The following is a 20,247-nucleotide window of genomic DNA, read 5'->3' on the forward strand; positions in this document are numbered from 1 at the left end:
TCATCCGGGTTCGCATTGGACTCGGTGAGTCCATGAGTGGACTCGGCGGGTCCATGTTGTTTAATGAAACCCTAATCCTCCGGGGTTGGAGCCTATTTAAGGGCACTCTTAGCCTTCCATTGCGGCTACCAGTCCCTTGAGAGAACCCTTAGTGAGCTATATCGTTTGGGAGGAAGGAGAAGCCATAATTGATCTTTCTACCTTTGGTTTGGCAAAAAGAAGGTGATCAAGAGCAAGAGGAGACTGAAGGAGGTGTGATTCAAGGGGTTTCAGAGTCCAGAGACTTCAACTTGAGGTATTCATTCGGACCTTCTTCAGTTTGGTATTGAACTTAGAGATTAGGGTTTTCTAACCTCTTTTGAGGATGTTTATGTGGAGCAATTGGTCCCTTATCGAGTCTATGCTTTGGATCTAGACTCAAAGAGGTCCAAATACTTCAATCCATTAAGCTTTATGAGTCCTTGTGGGGTGATTGGACTTAGGTTGCCATTTTTGGGACTAAATCACCATTTGATGCCATTATGTATATATATATATATATATATATATATATATATAAGCATCAAGTTTTGAGCTTTACGTGATTATATTGCTTGGGAAGGTCAGATCTATGGATTTGAGGAACAGATCTGACCTCAAGAGGTCAATAGAACTTGTGCATGGCATGTACTCGCCGAGTTGTTCTTGGTACTCGGCGAGTTGAGTCAGGGTAGCCCCGTGATTCTTGCCTGGGGACTCGTCGAGTAAAGGGAGGGACTCGACGTGTTAAATAGGACTGAGGAGTGAAGTGGACACAAGTGGACTCGCCGAGTTGCCCAAGTGCACTCGCCGAGTCGGATCAAAGTTTGACTGTTGACTTTGGTTGACTTTTAGGGTTTGGTGAGCAGTGAGGCCTTTTGAGCCATAAGAGGGGTAAAAATGGTCTTTTACCCTTCTGAGGATGTTAAGAAAGGTTGGAGTATAGTTATATTTATGGGAGTATTTGTTTTATGTGTTTAGGCGGAGGTTGGATCGTATTTCTACTGAGTCAGTGATTTACCGAGATATCAGAGGTGAGTCTTCTCACTATATTGTACCTGGAAGGGTACCTATGTGTGACCGGAAGGTCGGATATGCTATAAGATGTATGCATTGTATGTGATTAGTTAACCGTTTTATATGTTCTATGTATGCTATGCTTGTTATGGGCCGGAAGGCATTACGTTATGGGCCGGAAGGCATTATGATGTGGATCGGAAGGTCAGGGAGTTATGGACCGGAAGGTTGACACGGGTAGGACCGGAAGGTTTACCGTGTTGGGACGAAAGTCCCCCGAGACACATGGACCGGAAGGTCATGGCCTGGAAGGGCGAGTGTGTGTAAGTGGTATTTTGGGGAACTCACTAAGCATTTATGCTTACAGTTATTGTGTTATGTGTTTTAGGTACTAGCGAGGACCGTGGGAAGGCGCCGGCATGATCTGTACACACTGACGGAAGATTTATTTTATGATCTTGGGATGTATTTTTATTATGATGACATTTGATAAACATGAGATTTGAGAATATTATATGATGGTTCATATTGTTTGAAAAATGAAAAATTGTTTTGAAAATTCACGTTGTTACATTAATTCATTAAATTATAATAATTAAGAAAATAAACACATAATTCACATAATACTCAAATATTTCATCATTAATACTTCAAAAATAGTTACAATGGTTAACCTAGACTATTACATCAATGATAATGCCTAGCCTGGAAACACGGGCGTTACACTATCCCCCAATCATGGTATCAGTGGTCTTAGACTGCTTCGGCGCCGGCTGCAACTGTGTCGGGGCCTACCACTGCTCCTTCAACTGCAGCTCAATCTCCAACTCGCGGCCTCCTGCAAATCCAGAAGAGTATCACATCTTTTAGTGGACACAAAACTGTCGGATGTCAGTCTTGAGCATGCTCAAATAACGTGTCATCTGAGTCTGCTAGGAAGCAAACTCTGTGCATAACATCTCCCTCTCTATGAACATGCGGGTGATCCCCGTCACTGACTCCCTATCCTATCTCAAACTCAAAAACTCCTGAGCCAAACATTCTCGCTCACCCCGTGGGACGTAACGAGCACGGAACATATCCCTGAACTGCTCCCCAAGCAACAGCATCTCTTTGAGCATCAGTGTACGACCTGGTCGTCAATCTCCATCAATCCTTGGCCTCGGGCCTCAGCAGGTTCAGGGCACACCTGAACTTCTGGTCAGTAGGACACGAGCAAGTAAAGAAACACCCCTCCCCATCAGAAACCCACCTCATGGCCTTGATGGGGTCCTGTGTCCCATCAAAAGTAGGGGTCTTCGTTTTATCGAAGTCCCTGTACTGGAAGCCCCGACTGGCTCCTACTCCTCCTCCTGTCGTTGTTACAGACAATGCAACTGCAGCAGCAACCATCTCTGTAAGGACTGTGTATCTGTCATCGAAGTACACCATCATAGCGGTCTTGATAGACCTAAACAACTTCGGAATCTGACCCCGGACAATCTCGACCACCTCCTCACGGATGATCTCCCTGACACGGTCCTCTGTTAACACTAGCCCCTCCTGGCCAACAACCTCAGGCGCTGTCGGGGCCTCCTAATCGCCCTGTCCTGATCCCAATCGATCCAGTCACAAAACGCCTCGTAACCACCATACTGAAAAATATAACAAGAAGATATCACATAATCTGCATAAATAATAGGGAACCAACTCCCGACTAAACCCTAGGAATTGTGACTTCCTTGCTATGTGTATGGGTCATGTGCTTTCAGTAGTACGGGCCCACACTACCTTCCACACCTACCCATATTTGTCTAAAGTATCACCACAACACCCTAACAATATATTTTCATATGGTGGTCACTCAATCCTCACTCCTAGAGGAAAGCTAACTGTCGCACATCGACCTACCGGCCTCACACAACTCACACATCCATGAAACTTCCACCAACCCTACAACACTAGTGTATGCTAGCCATACATAACGTTGGACCCTATAAACTTTCGAATATCTGATCCTACCCTAAGCCCCCAATCAATCAAGAACAGAACATAAGGCCAAACCAAACATTCTCAGGTTATAAGATCTTAATTATGTACAAACGTGATATATACACAAGCAACTACAGTAATGATGTCAATCTCATATAAGGAAAACCCTAGGCTAGCAGGCATCATGTAATCAGGCAATTCTATCATGCAATTCCTAAAGATCCCTAGCCTAGTACTAGCATATTGTTCTAACATATCACAATATCAAATAACCGTATGGTATTTTGGGGTCTACATACTGGCTCTGGCTGATCGTACACTTGCATCCTCCATCATTATTTTGAAAACCATTTGAAAAGTCATTTTGAAAATCTTTTCCTTGATTTGAGATTGGATTCACACGAGTGTACCTCCAATTCACTCAAACCAAGGCTCTGATACCAACTTGTAACACCCATAAAAATCATGCCAAATTTAAACTTTTTAAAACAGTTAAAAAGCAACAGTCATTACAAATTTGTTTTCAAAATAGTCTATATCAGAATCTCCCAGAAACAAAGTCATTAAAAGTGAGGAGCGGTACGATCACACCTTTGCCTTGCCGTTGTCCCCTGATGTACCTGAAACAATAAATTGAAACTGTAAGCCTGAGAGCTTAGTGAGTTCCCCTAAAATACCCATACACACAACAATACACATATAATCATAAACAACGTACTATGGGTCCAGTCAACCATTGGGTTGGAATACCCCAGGCCCACAACCAACAGATTGGAATGCCCATGTACTATGAGTCCAATCATCCTCGGGATAGAATAATCACGGCCTACAACCAACATGTTGGAATGCCCATGTCTATTGGCTTTTGCACGAAGTAGACAAGCCTCAACCACCAATCAAACATGTGCACATATAACAAATAATCACATAACAGTCTATAGACAGATAAACCGATCTAACTGATCATAGCAGCATAATAACATCCTATGTACCAGGATATTGATCTAGCAGATCATAATAGCATATACAGTCCTATCTACCAGGATACCGATCTAACAGATGATACTAACATCACATATCAGGATAACAATCCAAAAGGGATGGCCTTGGTGCCTTAGACCCTTGAGTATAGTGAGAATAACTCACCTCGCAAGTAGTGCTGAAGTATTGAAAATTTATGACTGCTATCTCACCAAAAATCCCGAACTTTTGGAGCTTCTAGGGCACAACCCAACTTCAGATCTACAAGCTTGATCTTCTTCTCCAACTCCTTGATGTAACACCTTCCTCTTAAAACACTCAATAAGCTCAAACACTCAAGGAAATGGGTAGGGTTTGGGGAAAACGACTCTAAGCAGTGGAGGTTGGGGTAAGGGAAGGTTAGGTGCTCATAATGTTGCTTATATAGCCCCCAAACCCTAAATATTAGGGTTTCATCCTAACATTAGTACATCCAGCGTACACAAGTTTACGCCCAACGTACTAAGGCGGACCTTAGTACGCTTAGCATACTCTTATATACGCACAACGTACTCCTTCTTGGCCCAAGGTTATATTAGCATCCATGGCCTCATTAGAAACAAAGGATAACATTCATTTGGTAAAGCAAACAAGTTATATTAACATTCATTTGGTAAAGCAAACAAATAAACTGGAACTATTAGCATCCATGACCTCATTAGAAACAAAGGATAACTAGTAAAATCATAACGGTTTGACAAGTTTTACATCAAAAAAACCAAAAAAAAAAAGGTAGTCAAATGAAACATTTTGAACATGATACTTTTTTAAACAGCATACCATTAAGCCCGTTTATAATTCTTACTTCAAATTTGAGACATATTAAAGTAAGAGCCATTGTAAAAATTTGTTTCAAAATTTCAATATGAAGTCATTCAAATTGATTTCAACATGAATATAAATTGATGTCAACATTCAATCAGATAATAATTTTAAGATTTTAGATTATAATCACAATTTTCAACATTCAATCAGATAATGCGATTTCAACATGAATTTCAATATAATTTCAACATTCAATTAGATAAACAACATTCAATTAGATTCCATAAGTCATAACTATAATCTGAATTCTAATAAACTGATAAATTCAACATTCTAATTTTTTATTTCTGTAATGGTTCAAGTTCAACATTCAATTATAACCTATCAAAACGGAATAACGAATGATAATCGATTACTTGATAAAACTATAAACCGATAATGACTCATGATTCAAATGAGTAATCAAACCTACCCTAAACCATTCAACATTGCAGTTGCTAAAGCCTGATTGACAAGATGATTGACTATCGCTTGTCTTCTGTTGCCTTTTGCTAATCTGCAATGACATTGAATTCTTTTTGCGTGTGGACTACAAGAACGATGAAAATCGAAGATATATTTACAATCAAATTCCAAGATTTTGAAATAGAAAAATAAACCCTAAATCCCAAGACCCTGAGTAGAAATTGTCAAGGATTTTGGATTGATCGTGGTCCTGAGCAATGAAAATGGAAAATGTTCTACATTTATCTTTGCTTCTTGCGTGATATCAGGAATTGTTGTTGATCTACCATAATTAACTATGCAAAGATTATTATAATACCCTTAAATGATTTATTTAATGATGTATTTTTTTCCTAAATTCCTATTGGTGCATTCATGCACACAATAGTTGTTAGAAACATTTGAACATATATATATATATATATATATATATATATATATATATATATATATATATATATATATATATATATATATATATATATATATATATATATATATATATATATATATATATATATATATATATATATATATATATATTATTTTTTATAAAATTTAGAATCAATGTAAGACAAATAAAGAGCGAATCAACCCAACTTGTTTCATTAATTTATGTCGTAATTTACATGTTCGGCCCAATTACAAAGCTTCCTCGTGATGGATACGATGATATGATGAGCTTGGGATACCTTAATTAGTTTTTCTAATTACAATCATGAGGGTAGGAATCCTCATCATTTTATTATTTGTTAAATACAATCTTTTTTTATTCATAAAAAAATGTTATGTTCTTGGTTGGTTGTTTATACATTGTTTATTTTAATATTGAAAACCCATTAAGCATGGTGGTTGGCCATTAACATCAAGTATTTATTTAATTTTATTAAAAATTTTAAAAGGTTATAATGCCTATCTTTCTTTTTAGCTATGATATTAATATAATCTAGGGATAATTAGGACATGCTTAAAACTAAAGTAAAGTGAACACACCGTCACCCTGGCATGCATGCACACTAATTCATTATTATTCATCACAAAAATGAGTTCAAACATCTTTTTGCATGAGTGCACGAGCATATATTTGACATTCTGAAATGAAAAATATTTTATATGTAACAGCTTAATTAAATTAATAAATTAAATAAAAAAAAATCAACCGAAAAAGAGAAAAGGTCCATTATTTTTAAAGCGGACCAAAATATATCCATAGAGGTTTAGATGCAAATTTCACAAATTATTTTATATGAAATAACTTAGGCTCTTATTTTGACGTTCAAACGATGATCAAAAGTATTTGGCAAATTTAGGAAATAGAAGGAAAATTAATAAATGACAACAAATTTGTAAAATATTAAGGCACTAGAAAAAAAAAGTTAATTTTTTTTAAAAAGACATCATATATATAAAAATAAACAAAAAAAGAATTATCGAAAAGTCAATTATAATTAGCGAATTTTTGTTTATAGGAATAAAATTATAAGAATAACACGCTAAAACCTTAAGTTGTAATAAAAAAATATATATATCTTTTAATTATTTAGAATTTTTAAAAAATATACAATTTAATAAAAAAAATCAAAAATATAATATCATAATAAATAAATATAAATTATATTACATTCTAAAAAAATAACATCCCTGATATTAGAAAATCAATAAAAAAACAAAATTTCTATTCAAACATAATCAATCACCAAACACGAATCTTATTTCAACAATATTGGGGTCAAAATAAGATCCATTCATTGACAATTAACAAAATATAAAATTTTAAGAATATATTTATATACACGCGGCAAAGAAAATAAATTAAAAAAACGAAGGTAGTTGATGAAAAAACTATGAGTTCAGAATGACGTAGAAAATATAATCCTACTACTGGAGTAATGATTGATTCCAGTCCAAGTGAAATTACACCTCACCTAAAGTAGGCACGATATCATTGGCTACATCATTATTCCACAACAGCGATACAAGTTTCACCTTTTTATCTTTAACCAAAATGCTATACATACTACACAAGAATACGATATTCCCACGTATATATATATATTAATTGTTTCCTGCAAAAGAAAAAAGAGAAAGCTCAACCACAAGCACCAAAGAGAAGAAACTTAAAACCCAGTTGATGAATAAATCGCTAATTTTCATTTCCCTCGCCTTTCTGTGATAATCATGGAGGGTAGGGAAGGATTTAGAGCTAACAGTTCAAACATATGGAGGAACAGTGGTAGAGATGTCTTTTCAAGATCTTCACGTGAAGAAGACGATGAAGAAGCATTAAAATGGGCAGCTATTGAGAGACTGCCCACAAATCTTCGGTTACAAAGAGGCATACTGACCGAAGAAAAAGGCTGCCCGAAAGAGATTAATGTTAAGAATCTTGGATTGGTTGACAGAATGAATCTGTTGGAGAGGCTTGTTAAGATAGCTGAAGAAGATAATGAGAAGTTTTTGATGAAGCTTAGAGGAAGAATTGATCGGTAATTAATTTTAAATGTTTTTTTTTTTTATTTTTCTTTTTATGGTTTTTGACTTGTTGGTGTTTTGACTTGGATGAATACAGAGTTGGAATTCGGCTTCCAACTATTGAAGTTCGGTTTGAGCATTTGAATGTTGACGCGGAAGCTTATATTGGTGGGAGAGCTTTACCTACTATATTCAACTTCTTGGTTAACATCCTAGAGGTTCTTCTTCTTTCACCTCTAATTCACAACTCAACATCAATACCAGTATCAGTACAGTACCTGGTACTACACTACAGTACTTACCTGTAGTACATACCTAATACTGTTACCGGTACTGATACTGGGTACAGGTGGGTAGTACCTGGTACAGTTATTGGGTAGTACCGAATACTGTTTTCGTTGTCACTAATTTTTGTCTCATCCAAAAAGGTCGGATAAAGATTGTTCACAATTTCTTGTTTGTGCAAAAGACGAGATTGTCCTTATCCTCGAAACTAGCCCTATAAAGTTAGGCTATTTCGATGATCTAAAAGTAGCCCTAGAAAGCTTTGTAAGCTATTTCTGATGATGATGGTAAGGGCATTCATGCCTTTTGTACAGAAACAATAATTAGAGAGCGGGTCTCTGTCCCACCTTTTTAACTAGAATCAAAAATTGTAGTTTTTTTTTTTCACCTTTTTTACTAGAGTAAAAATTGTAGTTTTTTTTAATGACAATGGTCTTAGTTTCTCAAAAATTATAGTTTTTAACTAAAATCTGATTCTATTTTTCTTACAAAACAGGGATCCTTAAATTATTTGCATCTTCTTCCCAGTAGAAAGAAAACATTACCAATTCTTCATGATGTCAGTGGTATTGTTAAGCCTGGCAGGTAAGTTAGTTAGTACAGTAATGGTTACATTTTAAAGACAATTAATGACAACCTGTTTATATGTTAAAATGGGGTAATTTGGGTTATGCTTTATTGATAATAGGCCAAACAAGTAAATTACAAAAACTAAACAGTTGGTCAAAGTGTACTATAGAGTGTTTGCACTCACCTAACTTATTTTATTATATTAATAAACAAATTTGTAAGGACTACATGCAAGCAATAACAAAGTATTTTTATTTATGTGTCTATTATAAAAAAAAAATAGAAGTACAATGCTACAAGTAGTTAAATTTTTTAAGTATGACAATATATTATGATATACAAATGTATGGAAGTATATTGCTATTTTCCTTTTTGCATGTGAGAAGTAACACTGATGAATTCCACAGAATGACATTGCTGTTAGGCCCACCAAGCTCTGGTAAAACAACACTACTTTTGGCTTTGGCTGGAAAACTTGGGTCAGATTTACAAGTAAGCCAAAAGAGTCGAATTTAACATTTCATTAATCTGAAATTGTATTTGTAATGCAAGCTACTTTATGTAAAAAGAATTGAAACTGAAAACACTGCATTTATGCATTACAAAAGGTATCGGGAAGAGTGACATACAATGGGCATGAAATGGACGAATTTGTCCCTCAACGAACATCTGCTTATATAAGTCAATATGATCTTCATATTGGAGAAATGACAGTAAGAGAAACACTTGCTTTTTCAGCCAGATGCCAAGGAGTTGGAGCAAATTATGGTTAGTAATAATATATTGTAATTTTTGTCCCGTTGACATCAGTCTCCCTCCAATGGACCCCACACACAGTATATAAGTTGTCCTGTTTTGTGTAAAATGGGGCCAAATAAACATGTTACACTGTTTCCTTTTTAGAAATGTTGGCAGAATTGTCAAGAAGAGAAAAGGAAGCAAACATCAAGCCTGATCCTGATCTTGACATCTACATGAAGGTATGGCAACGCTTTTCCTAGGCCTTTTTGGTTTTGATTTCATAACTAATCAATATAAATATGATTATAGAAACCATTGTTAAAAAATAAGGGGAAAACACAGAAAAGCACTTGTAGTTCATCAGTTTATTGATTCAGCTACTTAACTCTATTTTGACCATTCAAAACAAAACAACTGTTCTCGGGTTTAATATATGGGAAAATTACACCCTCTAGTTATATTTGTAGTATCATCATAAGAAGTATATATATACTCTGTTTCTTGATCTAATCTTTAATATTTCTTGATCAATTCTTTAGGCATCATCAATAGAAGGTCAAGAGGCTAGTGTTGTCACCGAGTATGTTATCAAGGTAATAGCTCAAGAATACTGCATGTGTTCTTTTCAGGGATATTTTCGATAATGATAATAAAGAGGGCATCCATGTCTTTTTGCATGGGACAAAAAATTGCAACTTTTGTCCCATTGACGTGTTCTGTTTAAAATGCATCAAATATAAGTGAATATTTGAGAAAAACACAACTAATGCTCCGGTATTTATGTTCAAATATGCAGATTTTAGGTCTTGAAGTGTGTGCAGACACTGTAGTAGGAGATGAAATGTTTAGGGGCATTTCAGGGGGACAAAAAAAGCGAGTCACAACAGGCGAAATGATGGTGGGGCCATCAAGAGTGTTGCTAATGGATGAGATCTCAACGGGTTTAGACAGTTCAACCACTTTCCAAATAGTGAATTCAATTAAGCAATCAATTCACATACTTGAAGGAACTTCTGTCATCTCACTCCTTCAACCTGCACCTGAAACCTATGACCTATTTGATGATGTCATACTTTTAGCAGATGGACAAGTCGTGTATCAAGGTCCTAGAGAAAATGTGCTTGAGTTCTTTGAGTACATGGGTTTCAAATGTCCTGAAAGAAAAGCAGTTGCTGATTTTTTACAAGAAGTAATGTTTAGCTCTTAGGTTGCGTTTGTTACATGTAACAAAAATTTCATTTTGGAGTTATTGAACTTTCAGCTAATGCTAGTTTCATGCCACAGGTAACATCAAAGAAAGATCAAGAGCAATACTGGATAAGAAAAAATGAAGCTTACAGTTTTGTTACAGTGCAAGAATTCTCAGAAGCATTTCGGTTGTTTCATGTGGGAAGAAAACTAGGTGATGAACTTGGTGCTGCATTTGACAAAACAAAGAGTCACCCTGCAGCTTTAACTACAAAAAAATATGGTGTTAGCAAAAAAGAATTGCTAAAAGCTTGTATATCTAGAGAATACCTGCTTATGAAAAGAAACTCCTTTGTGTATATATTCAAAATGACACAGGTAAGTAATTAAATAAAAATAAACAAGCATGATATATAAGCTTTCTAAGGGTATTTTTTATGATGGGGATATGGATGAGGAGGGTATTCACGTCTTTTTATCTGTTACTTTTTCAGCTTACTTTTTTGGCTACAACAACAATGACACTATTCCTACGAACTGAGATGCCAAAGAAAACAATAGTGGATGGAACAGTATTCATGGGTGCTATGTTTTTCACAATACTCACGATTACATTTAATGGATTCTCTGAGCTTGGTTTAAGCATTATAAAACTTCCTGTGTTCTACAAGCAAAGAGACCTTCTCTTCTATCCTGCATGGGTATATTCACTACCCACATGGTTCCTCAAGATCCCAGTAACAATTCTTGAAGTTGCCACATGGGTAATCTTGACGTATTATGTCATAGGGTTTGATCCAGATGCCGGAAGGTAATTACAATTTTGGTCCCTGAGTTTAGCACATTTTTAGGTTTTCGTCCCGAAAGGAATTAGATTGCAATTTTGGTCCGGTTTTTAATTTTTTAAATGACCATTCTTAATTTTATCATTAAACTATTTCCTAAAATGGTCGTTTAAATGAACCAAGGTCCCATTTGTTGATGGTCTTGTACTGCATTTGACGTGCATTGGACTGAGATTAAGACAGTTGTCAATGGGAGAAAAATATGCAACTTTTTGTAATACCCAAAAAGGTGGACATGAACTACTTTCGATCTCATGTATGTGGAAAAGACGTAAATGCCCTTGAACATGTTGCAGGTTTTTCAGACAGTTGCTTCTGCTCATATGCATTCACCAAATGGCTTCAGCAGTATTTCGTTTCATAGCAGCATTAGGAAGGAATATCATTGTTGCCAACACAGTTGGATCATTTGCATTTCTTGCATTTATTGTGCTAGGTGGATTCGTCTTGGCCCGAGGTAAAAATATATACATATGTATGCATGTATATATATATTGTCAAAATAATAAAATATAGAATTTATATAAATTGATCAACTTCTTTTTGCACCTTTAGATGATATAAAGAGTTGGTGGGCATGGGGTTACTGGCTTTCACCTTTGATGTATGGGCAGAATGGTATGGCTGTCAATGAGTTCCTTGGAAAAGATTGGAGACAAGTAAGCCCTCATTTGAGCTCTCACAATGTTTCCTTTTACTTAATGCATTAAGATAAAGTCAAGGAAATGAGGCTTTCTCCATTAAGTCCTATCTTTATACAAAATTTCCCTCATTTGTGTTTTCCTTATGGAGTAAATTTGTGTTTCAGGTTTTACCAAACTCTACAGAAACAATAGGTGTTGCTGTCCTAAAGTCTAGGGGGCTTTTCCCTGAAGCAAAATGGTATTGGATCTCTGTAGGTGCTTTACTTGGATATATGTTGGTTTTTAATATCTTCAACATCTTGGCTCTCACTTTTCTAAATCGTAAGGATTCAAATTACACCTTATATTATCCATTATTATCATTTTAAGCTCCAAAAGAGTAAAAATAAAGATCTTCCGATAATGAACTACGATCGTTTTACATCAAATGCAGCCTTAGGGAAGCCTCAGGCAGTTCTATCTGAGGAAGAATTGGCTGCACGAAATGCTATAAAAACAGGAGACGCGATTGAATTAGCAGTGAGAGATTCATCAGGTGGGTTATCATTTATCAAGAACATTCATTGGAATTTTATAAGTATTAACATTATTGAAACAAAGATTTATATAAAAGTATATACAGAAACAAAAGAAATTCGAAGAAGTATATCGTCAAAGTCAATGTCATCAAGAGTAGGCACTATAACTGAAGCTGATAAGAGAAAGAAGCGTGGGATGGTTTTGCCTTTTGTTCCCCTTTCCCTCACATTTGATGAAATCAGATACTCAGTGGATATGCCTCAGGTAACTTACACCCCAAGACACAACCACTTGTAAAATCTAACACGAATTAAATATAAATTTCAAAGTTGAAGGACCAAATTGTACAAACGAAAATTTAACACCATATTAAATACGATGTTGTTACAGGAAATGAAAGCTCAAGGGGTTCCAGAAGACAAGCTAGAATTGTTGAAGGGTGTTAGTGGTAGTTTTAGGCCGGGGGTTCTCACAGCTCTAATGGGGATTAGTGGTGCTGGTAAGACTACTTTAATGGACGTCTTAGCGGGTCGAAAAACGGGTGGGTACACCGAGGGAAGGATCAGTATATCCGGGTACCCAAAGAAACAAGAAACATTTGCTCGCATATCCGGATACTGTGAGCAAACCGATATTCATTCCCCACATGTCACTGTATCCGAATCCCTACAGTATTCCGCATGGCTACGCTTGCCTCCTGAAGTTGATTCACCAACTAAAAAGGTGAAAATAATTAATTGAGAGAAAGTACAAGATGCGGATAAATGTTTTTATTTTATAATTAACTTTTATTATTTACATCTTATGATTTTCAGATGTTTATTGAGGAGGTGATGGAGCTTGTGGAGCTAACTCCACTAAGCAAAGCGCTTGTGGGATTGCCGGGTGTGAATGGGCTTTCGACAGAACAAAGAAAGAGACTCACAATTGCAGTTGAGTTAGTGGCAAATCCGTCCATAATTTTTATGGATGAGCCGACATCTGGATTGGATGCAAGGGCGGCGGCTATAGTCATGAGAACAGTTAGAAACACTGTTGACACGGGTCGAACTGTCGTCTGTACAATACATCAGCCAAGTATTGACATTTTTGATGCTTTTGATGAGGTATAAATTTTTTATTAGATAAACTTAAAGTGTTTTGTTTTCCAATGTGTTGAAAAAAATAAATAAATAAATACTGATTTTTTTAATTGTAGCTACTTCTTTTGAAACGGGGAGGTGAAGAGATATACTTTGGACCATTAGGCCGTCATTCTTGTCATTTGATCAAGTACTTTGAGGTGAGTACATACCAATATTTTACATGGGTTATGAAGGTCATTAACGTCTTTTGCACATATGCAAAATATGTCCCATTAAAAATTGCTTTTTTTTGTCCCATTGAGATTAGTCTGTCTTAAAGACTTTTTTTTAATGGACCGAATGAACTCAAATTTGAATATGAGTAAAATGACCATTTTATCCTTCTACATGTATCAAAACTAACATCAAAAACTAATCATGAATTAAGGACATTGATGGAGTGAGCAAAATTAAAGATGGTTATAATCCGGCAACATGGATGTTGGAGGTGACCTCAGGAGCACAGGAATCAGCTTTAGGTGTTGACTTTGCTGAAATATACAAAAAATCCGAACTATACAAGTAGGGAGATTCCACCTATCTACACTCTTATCTTGACTTTTCTTGACTTTTGTTGTTGACTTTTGTTGACTAATTCAGGAGAAATAAGGAATTGATAAATGAAAATAGCCAACCCCCACCTGGCTCAACCGATATACATTTTCGTACACAATATTCCCAATCTTTTTGGACACAATGTATGGCATGTCTATGGAAACAACATTGGTCATATTGGCGGAACCCACCATACACTGCTGTGAGGTTTTTGTTCACAACATTTATCGCGTTGATGTTTGGGACAATCTTCTGGGACATGGGGTCAAAAAGGTAATTAAAAAACATGAGACAAAAAGGGGGAGACGTTAAATTAAAAATATCTTTTAATTTGCTTGATGCTAACAATAGAAAGTATTTGATATAGGGAAAAACAACAAGATCTTTTCAATGCGATGGGTTCTATGTATGCTGCTGTAACATTTATTGGAGTACAAAATGCGGTATCCGTGCAGCCTGTTGTTTCTATTGAAAGAACGGTTTTCTATAGGGAAAGAGCTGCTGGGATGTACTCAGCTTTTCCATACGCTTTTGGACAGGTAAAGTGCTGTCTGGATAAATGATGTTTTAAAAATATCTGTTACTTATAGATGTAATTATGTTATGCAGGTTATGATTGAGATACCATATATTTTTGTTCAAACAATTGTATACGGGATTATTGTATACGCGATGATTGGATACGAGTGGACAATAGTGAAATTCTTTTGGCAACTCTTCTTTATGTTCTTCACATTACTCTACTTCACATTTTATGGGATGATGACAGTTGCAGTCACACCTAACCACAACATCGCTGCTATAATCTCATCTGCTTTTTTTGCATTATGGAATCTTTTCTCCGGATTCATTGTTCCACGAACAGTAAGTTTTTGAGTAAATTACAAAAATGGTCCCTAAGTTTCATTTGTTTTTCAATTTTGGAACCTAATCTATCCTTTTTGCCCTTTGTCCAGTTACTTTTACAAATATACTAACGACAAATTACCCTTTGTCCCTAAATTAAGATGAAATGAGTCAAATGACAAATTACCCTTTGTCCAGTTACTTTTACAAATATACTAACGGCATTTTACCATTTTACCCTTTTACCCCAGAGGATACCGATATGGTGGAGGTGGTACTACTACATATGTCCTGTTGCTTGGACACTATACGGATTGGTTGTTTCCCAATTTGGAGATGTGAAAGAGAAGCTAGAATCAGGTGAAACGGTTTCAGAGTTTGTCAGCAGTTATTTTGGGTTTGACTATGACTTTTTAGGGTTTGTTGCTGTAATCAATGTCGGATTTGCTGTCCTATTTGGGTTTATTTTTGCATACTCCATAAAGGCGTTTAACTTTCAAACACGGTAATAAAAGGATTATGAAAGCCATAAAGTCCAAACGTCAACTCATTGCTCAGAAGAAAGAGAGGATTTCTAAATTATTTTTTTTTACACTATTCTATGTGGTAGAAAATATTGGTGATTAACTGAGCTTTGAATCAAGATTCGAGAGAACTAAACAACCATTCATGCTTTTATGTATTCACTACAGAAATTTTGTGCATGTTACAGTAGTTTCGTATAGTGTTTGATATAATAGAATTGAGGAAGGAATGGAATTGTTCATTTTATTGGAATGGGAAAAAAGAAGTTTGTTTTTTTTCTTTGTTCCATCATGGAATGGAATGAAAATTGTTTATGTTAATACAATGTTAATAAAAGCACACCATAGAAGTGATACCTTCCACAAAACTGGAACACTTTGATGTAAATGTTAATCTTTCAAATGTGGAAATGATATAGTTTTTGTTGCAAATGTTAGACCAGCATTGTTTTATGTAATCAATGCTATTAGCAAAATAATTGAAGTCCATATGAACTGTGGAAGTAATAGAATACCCTTTTGAATCCAAAGGCAAATAAACAATAATGATCAAGAAAGCAAAGAAACATGGCGCAACTGTAAGAGACATATCATCGAACACATAACGAGCATTAATATTTAGCTGGAGAGAGTAGACCATACCTTGAACGTCAATTTCTCCAGCTGATTAAACATTTGTCGAGCAAATGTGTCACGCTGAAAAATCATCATCATTTCCCTCGATATAGAAAGATTGCTTCTTTAGGGTCTCAAAGCTTTATTCACATTGCAAGTTTCCTTATGAATGAAATACTCAGTTTTATTTGGTATTAAACACCGAGTATGACATTATAAGAGATAATATTCTTACGATGAAACCTTTTCCCTCTTCTAGCCAAGCATGCGCATTGTTGATTGAAGATGATGAACTAAAATTCTTCCTGTTGAGTCCTTGAGCAACGAAAAAATTTCTCAGGGTAAATTCTAATGGGAAGAGAAGTGTTGACTTGTATAGTTTTAAACAAGTTTTTGGTGACGTGGACTCCAATGGATTTAAAAATGTTGTCACAAATTAAATGAATGTTACAATTTTGGGTACCAAATGCACTACATTTGGTGTACAAAAACACACAATTTAAAAAGGTTATCACAAATTAAATGAATGTTACAATTTTGGGTAACAAATGCACCACATTTGGTGTACAAAAACATGATACTAGATTCAAGCAACCAAAGAAAAAAAATGTCAAACCAATGCTAGTTTTATAAAACTATTTGAGAGGATATTGATGTCTTTTGCAGCCAGACTTCAACAAACAGCAAGGTGTGATCACCAGCAAGCCTCTCAGGATAAAATTATGTATTTTTCTGTCTCATTGACATCAGTCTCAATCCATTGCAAAGCAAACACAGTACAGTTTATGTCTTGTCCTATGTAACCAAAAAAAAAACTAATGTTCAAACTAAGACAAACAATGATCTTTTATCAAATTCGAGACTCAAAACTCCAAAACCAACAATAAACCTAAGTTCGCCGCATATGTTACACTTCAACAATTAAATCCCTCTCAACATCTAACAAAAAACCATATAATTAACAAAAAAACAAATACCCAAAACTCAAATCTCCAAACCATCCAAAAAGCTCTGCAATTCCTTCAAGCCCTCAGCCGAAACACTCCGTTGCACTCTCCCCCTCGGCGCCACCAAGTTCCGTGGCGGCTCAGCCTGAAAACAAACCACCACCGCCGACAAATTATCACCACTTTTTCTTTTAAGCGCCTCGTTGACCAAATCTTGACTACATAAAACCGGATCATTATGTTCTTGAAGTCTTCTCCTTGCAAAATCAACCGCATTTTGGCTCATGAAAACATCCCAAATCCCATCACAACCGATGATTAAAAACTCGTCTTCTTCTGTTAGTTTTGTGGTCATGAACTCGGGTTCAGAGCTGAGGGGCCCACCGCCACCCGTTTGGTTTTTGAGCCCGTCCATGTGCCAGTCGCCGATTGCACGGGCCACGTTGAGTTGACCATTAAGGTAGCCGTCATACACGTATCCTCCGGAAGCTTCTATACGCTTCCGTTCTTTAATGCAGATCGGTTTGTGGTCCCGAGACATCTCGATTGCTTTGCCACGGCGGCATAAAACCGCCCGACAGTCGCCCGCGTTTGCCACCACTAAAGAGCTGCGGTTGTAGGCGGAGATAAAGATTAATACACTAAGAAGGGTAAAACAGTCATTTATTCACATTCAGACAGTTCATTCGATCCAAAAAAGAAACAAAATCGAACCTCCCAATAATAAGAGCTGCCAATGCAGTTGTACCAGAAGCAAGATCTGCATCCAAAGTGCAAGCCTCAGCAAAAGCAGTGTCTGTCTGTGTGAAGGCTGCAGAAATGACCTTTTCGACCTCCATTGGGAAGTCGTTATCCTCAAAAATAAATCTTGGCAAATGGTGGCATGCAAAATCAGCTGCATGTTTTCCTCCATGTCCATCGAATACCTAGAAATTTTAAAAAATATACATATAGCAAATGCAACTTAAGAAAAGCACAATTCTATTTCTAGGGTTCTTTTTTGCTCTTGAGAATGAAGAGGGCATTTACGTCTTTTACACAGATGAGAGGGAACCAAAAGATAGAACATAACATACCGCATAAAAGGCACCTGGGCCTTGAATTGGATTCTTGCCACCATAATCATGCACAAAACTGTCAGCACAGATATATACATCTTCCATGCTTCCACGAAATCCCATGTCTGCCCATGCTCCTGATCTGACAAGTGGCACAAATTCAGCCTTACAATCTTCTTGATTCAGTATTTCAACAGATGCATCTTCCATCCTTGTCCTCACCTATACATATATATAACTTTTGGTCAAACCCCATTGACTTCACACGGATAATAAAAACGTGGTTCAAATATTCAATAATACAGATTTGATAATGAATTGAGGTGAGGAGGTCATATTTTAATGTAAAACAGACAACAGTTCCCATGACCATAATTTGCAGCATCATAGATATAATTGTAAAAGTGGTCAATAGCATTTAACAATGGAGTACCATAATTGCAATGGGATGCTCAACAAGTTCTCATTGCTTACTATACAAGCAAATGATTATTGATCTGGAATAAAATAAAGCAACATTTTACCTAAACAGATCGAATCATCACCTTCCAAAATTCAGCAATGATATGACTTTCAAAATTAATGTTTTCATACTTTTGTAGGGGAAAGTAGAATAGCTAGATACGTAAAATTGCTCCTAAAATCATCCAACTTTCAAAAACCATTAGGAAAAAAAACATCCACATTCGTTCTCTTACAATGTTTAATGACCATTATCAAAGTTCGATGGCAAAATTACAAATGATACAAAAGTATGTTAATGGTGATTAGTATTTTCCCTAAAAGAACAAGGGCATTTAGTTATAGTTCATCAAATCCCCAAATCTTCGAAAGTTACCAAATAATAAAAGTAAGATCTAATCTCTAAATCACATTCAAAATTAGGAAAAAGCAAAAAATTAGCCCGAATTGATGAAAAGCTTACCAGAGATGGGTGACGAACGAAAGACTTCTTAATCGAGGAAGAATCCACGACGTCACCTGAGCCGCTGAAGCATCGGCGAAAGCCTGGGGTAGTTGTGAGTGGATTGGGAGGTTTTCCGTCAGCTGGTGACGAGGAGCTCCCATTTTCTCCGCTATCTAAAATTACAACTTTTTTAATTCCTTCCATTGTCATCCTCAACCATCACTTCTCTTTCTTTCCAAAACTTTTTCCAAAATTAAAACCCTAGCTATTTTCAGGGTTCCTTTAACGCTGTTTCTGCTAATGTATGGCAGGAAACGGGTGTAATAGATTCGAATAGTTAGATTTGGGATCTGGGGGTTCGGATTCTAGGGTTTTAGCAGGATTGTGGCGGAGGATCTCAGTATAGAACAAACACCGATGTCTGTGGGGAGACTCCGACTACGACACGAAATTGGAAGTGCCGTTGCAATAAAGGAACGGCGACGTATCGGTAACACACGTGTTTTTTTTCTTTAATACACGTGTTCTACTTCTCACCGGTAAATTGCTCAGGAGTGATAGTAATCCGGTTTAGACCGGTTTCAATTATGCACCGCTATGGCGCTATACGGATAGAGATGGCATGGACGGCAACACACCCGTTTCCGGTTCAAATCAAATGAGTTGTCTTAAAAAAACAAAAAAAAACAAAATTGGTGTTTTTGAGTTTTTTTAAATGAAAGAATTGAAAGGAAATTGAATCCTCTTAATTTTTCTTTCCATTTAAAAAGATTTAAAAAGAAAAAAATAAAATTTTAATTTCTTTTTCACTTCTCTCTACCTCGAAAACACAAAAGACAAATTTATTTTCTTTTTCTTTCTTTTATTTTCTTTTCTTACTTTCTTTTCTCTTCTTTTCATTTTTCTGCTACAACTTAGAAAATAGGGACCGCATCCCCAAAAAATAACATATGCTTGTCTTTATTTTCCTTTTCCTTTTTTCTATCTTTTCTTCTATTTTTTGTCTACTCCTAAACCTCGCAATGGAGTGGGTTTGGAATGGATTAGCTTTGATCCAAAACATTTTAACAAATTTCAAAGGATGATCCAAACCCACTCCGTAATCCACATGA

General features: G+C 36.0%; 2 protein-coding genes across 3 annotated transcripts; one reads left to right on the forward strand and one right to left on the reverse strand.

Moving 5' to 3' along the window:
- Window positions 1–7,334: 7,334 nt before the first annotated feature.
- Window positions 7,335–15,887, forward strand: LOC111908016 (pleiotropic drug resistance protein 1). Of its 2 annotated transcripts, none has more exons than XM_023903828.3 (23): window positions 7,335–7,781; window positions 7,865–7,985; window positions 8,549–8,637; window positions 9,030–9,114; window positions 9,231–9,390; window positions 9,526–9,602; window positions 9,903–9,956; window positions 10,160–10,552; window positions 10,648–10,929; window positions 11,046–11,362; window positions 11,693–11,853; window positions 11,952–12,055; window positions 12,205–12,361; window positions 12,474–12,575; window positions 12,654–12,823; window positions 12,950–13,282; window positions 13,375–13,665; window positions 13,758–13,841; window positions 14,072–14,205; window positions 14,284–14,511; window positions 14,606–14,777; window positions 14,848–15,102; window positions 15,336–15,887. In XM_023903828.3, the coding sequence occupies exons 1-23, from the start codon at window positions 7,474–7,476 to the stop codon at window positions 15,591–15,593; spliced, it is 4,335 nt and encodes a 1,444-aa protein (XP_023759596.1). In that variant the 5' UTR covers window positions 7,335–7,473; the 3' UTR covers window positions 15,594–15,887. The 2 variants fall into 2 exon arrangements, with proteins under 2 accessions (XP_023759596.1, XP_023759597.1); XM_023903829.3 differs by having other exon boundaries at window positions 7,336–7,781; window positions 12,663–12,823.
- Window positions 15,888–17,051: 1,164 nt separating this feature from the next.
- Window positions 17,052–19,697, reverse strand: LOC111908015 (probable protein phosphatase 2C 22). The gene is made up of 4 exons (XM_023903827.3): window positions 19,154–19,697; window positions 18,247–18,450; window positions 17,885–18,096; window positions 17,052–17,778 (listed from the first exon to the last, which is right to left on the reverse strand). The coding sequence occupies exons 1-4, from the start codon at window positions 19,343–19,345 to the stop codon at window positions 17,208–17,210; spliced, it is 1,179 nt and encodes a 392-aa protein (XP_023759595.1). The 5' UTR covers window positions 19,346–19,697; the 3' UTR covers window positions 17,052–17,207.
- Window positions 19,698–20,247: the final 550 nt, after the last annotated feature.

This window comes from Lactuca sativa, chromosome 5 (genome assembly GCF_002870075.4).
Source record: "Lactuca sativa cultivar Salinas chromosome 5, Lsat_Salinas_v11, whole genome shotgun sequence".
NCBI lineage: Eukaryota > Viridiplantae > Streptophyta > Magnoliopsida > Asterales > Asteraceae > Lactuca > Lactuca sativa.

Coding starts and splice junctions, on each gene's coding strand:
- LOC111908016 (XM_023903828.3), top strand. CDS start 7,474: ATGGAGGGTAGGGAAGGATTTAGAGCTAACAGTTCAAACATATGGAGG. Junction 11,854..11,951: donor TGGATTCGTCTTGGCCCGAG/GTAAAAATATAT, acceptor TTGCACCTTTAG/ATGATATAAAGAGTTGGTGG. Junction 12,576..12,653: donor AGCAGTGAGAGATTCATCAG/GTGGGTTATCAT, acceptor TTTATATAAAAG/TATATACAGAAACAAAAGAA.
- LOC111908015 (XM_023903827.3), bottom strand. CDS start 19,345: ATGACAATGGAAGGAATTAAAAAAGTTGTAATTTTAGATAGCGGAGAA. Junction 18,451..19,153: donor TCGTTCGTCACCCATCTCTG/GTAAGCTTTTCA, acceptor ATATATGTATAG/GTGAGGACAAGGATGGAAGA. Junction 18,097..18,246: donor GCCCAGGTGCCTTTTATGCG/GTATGTTATGTT, acceptor TAAAATTTCTAG/GTATTCGATGGACATGGAGG.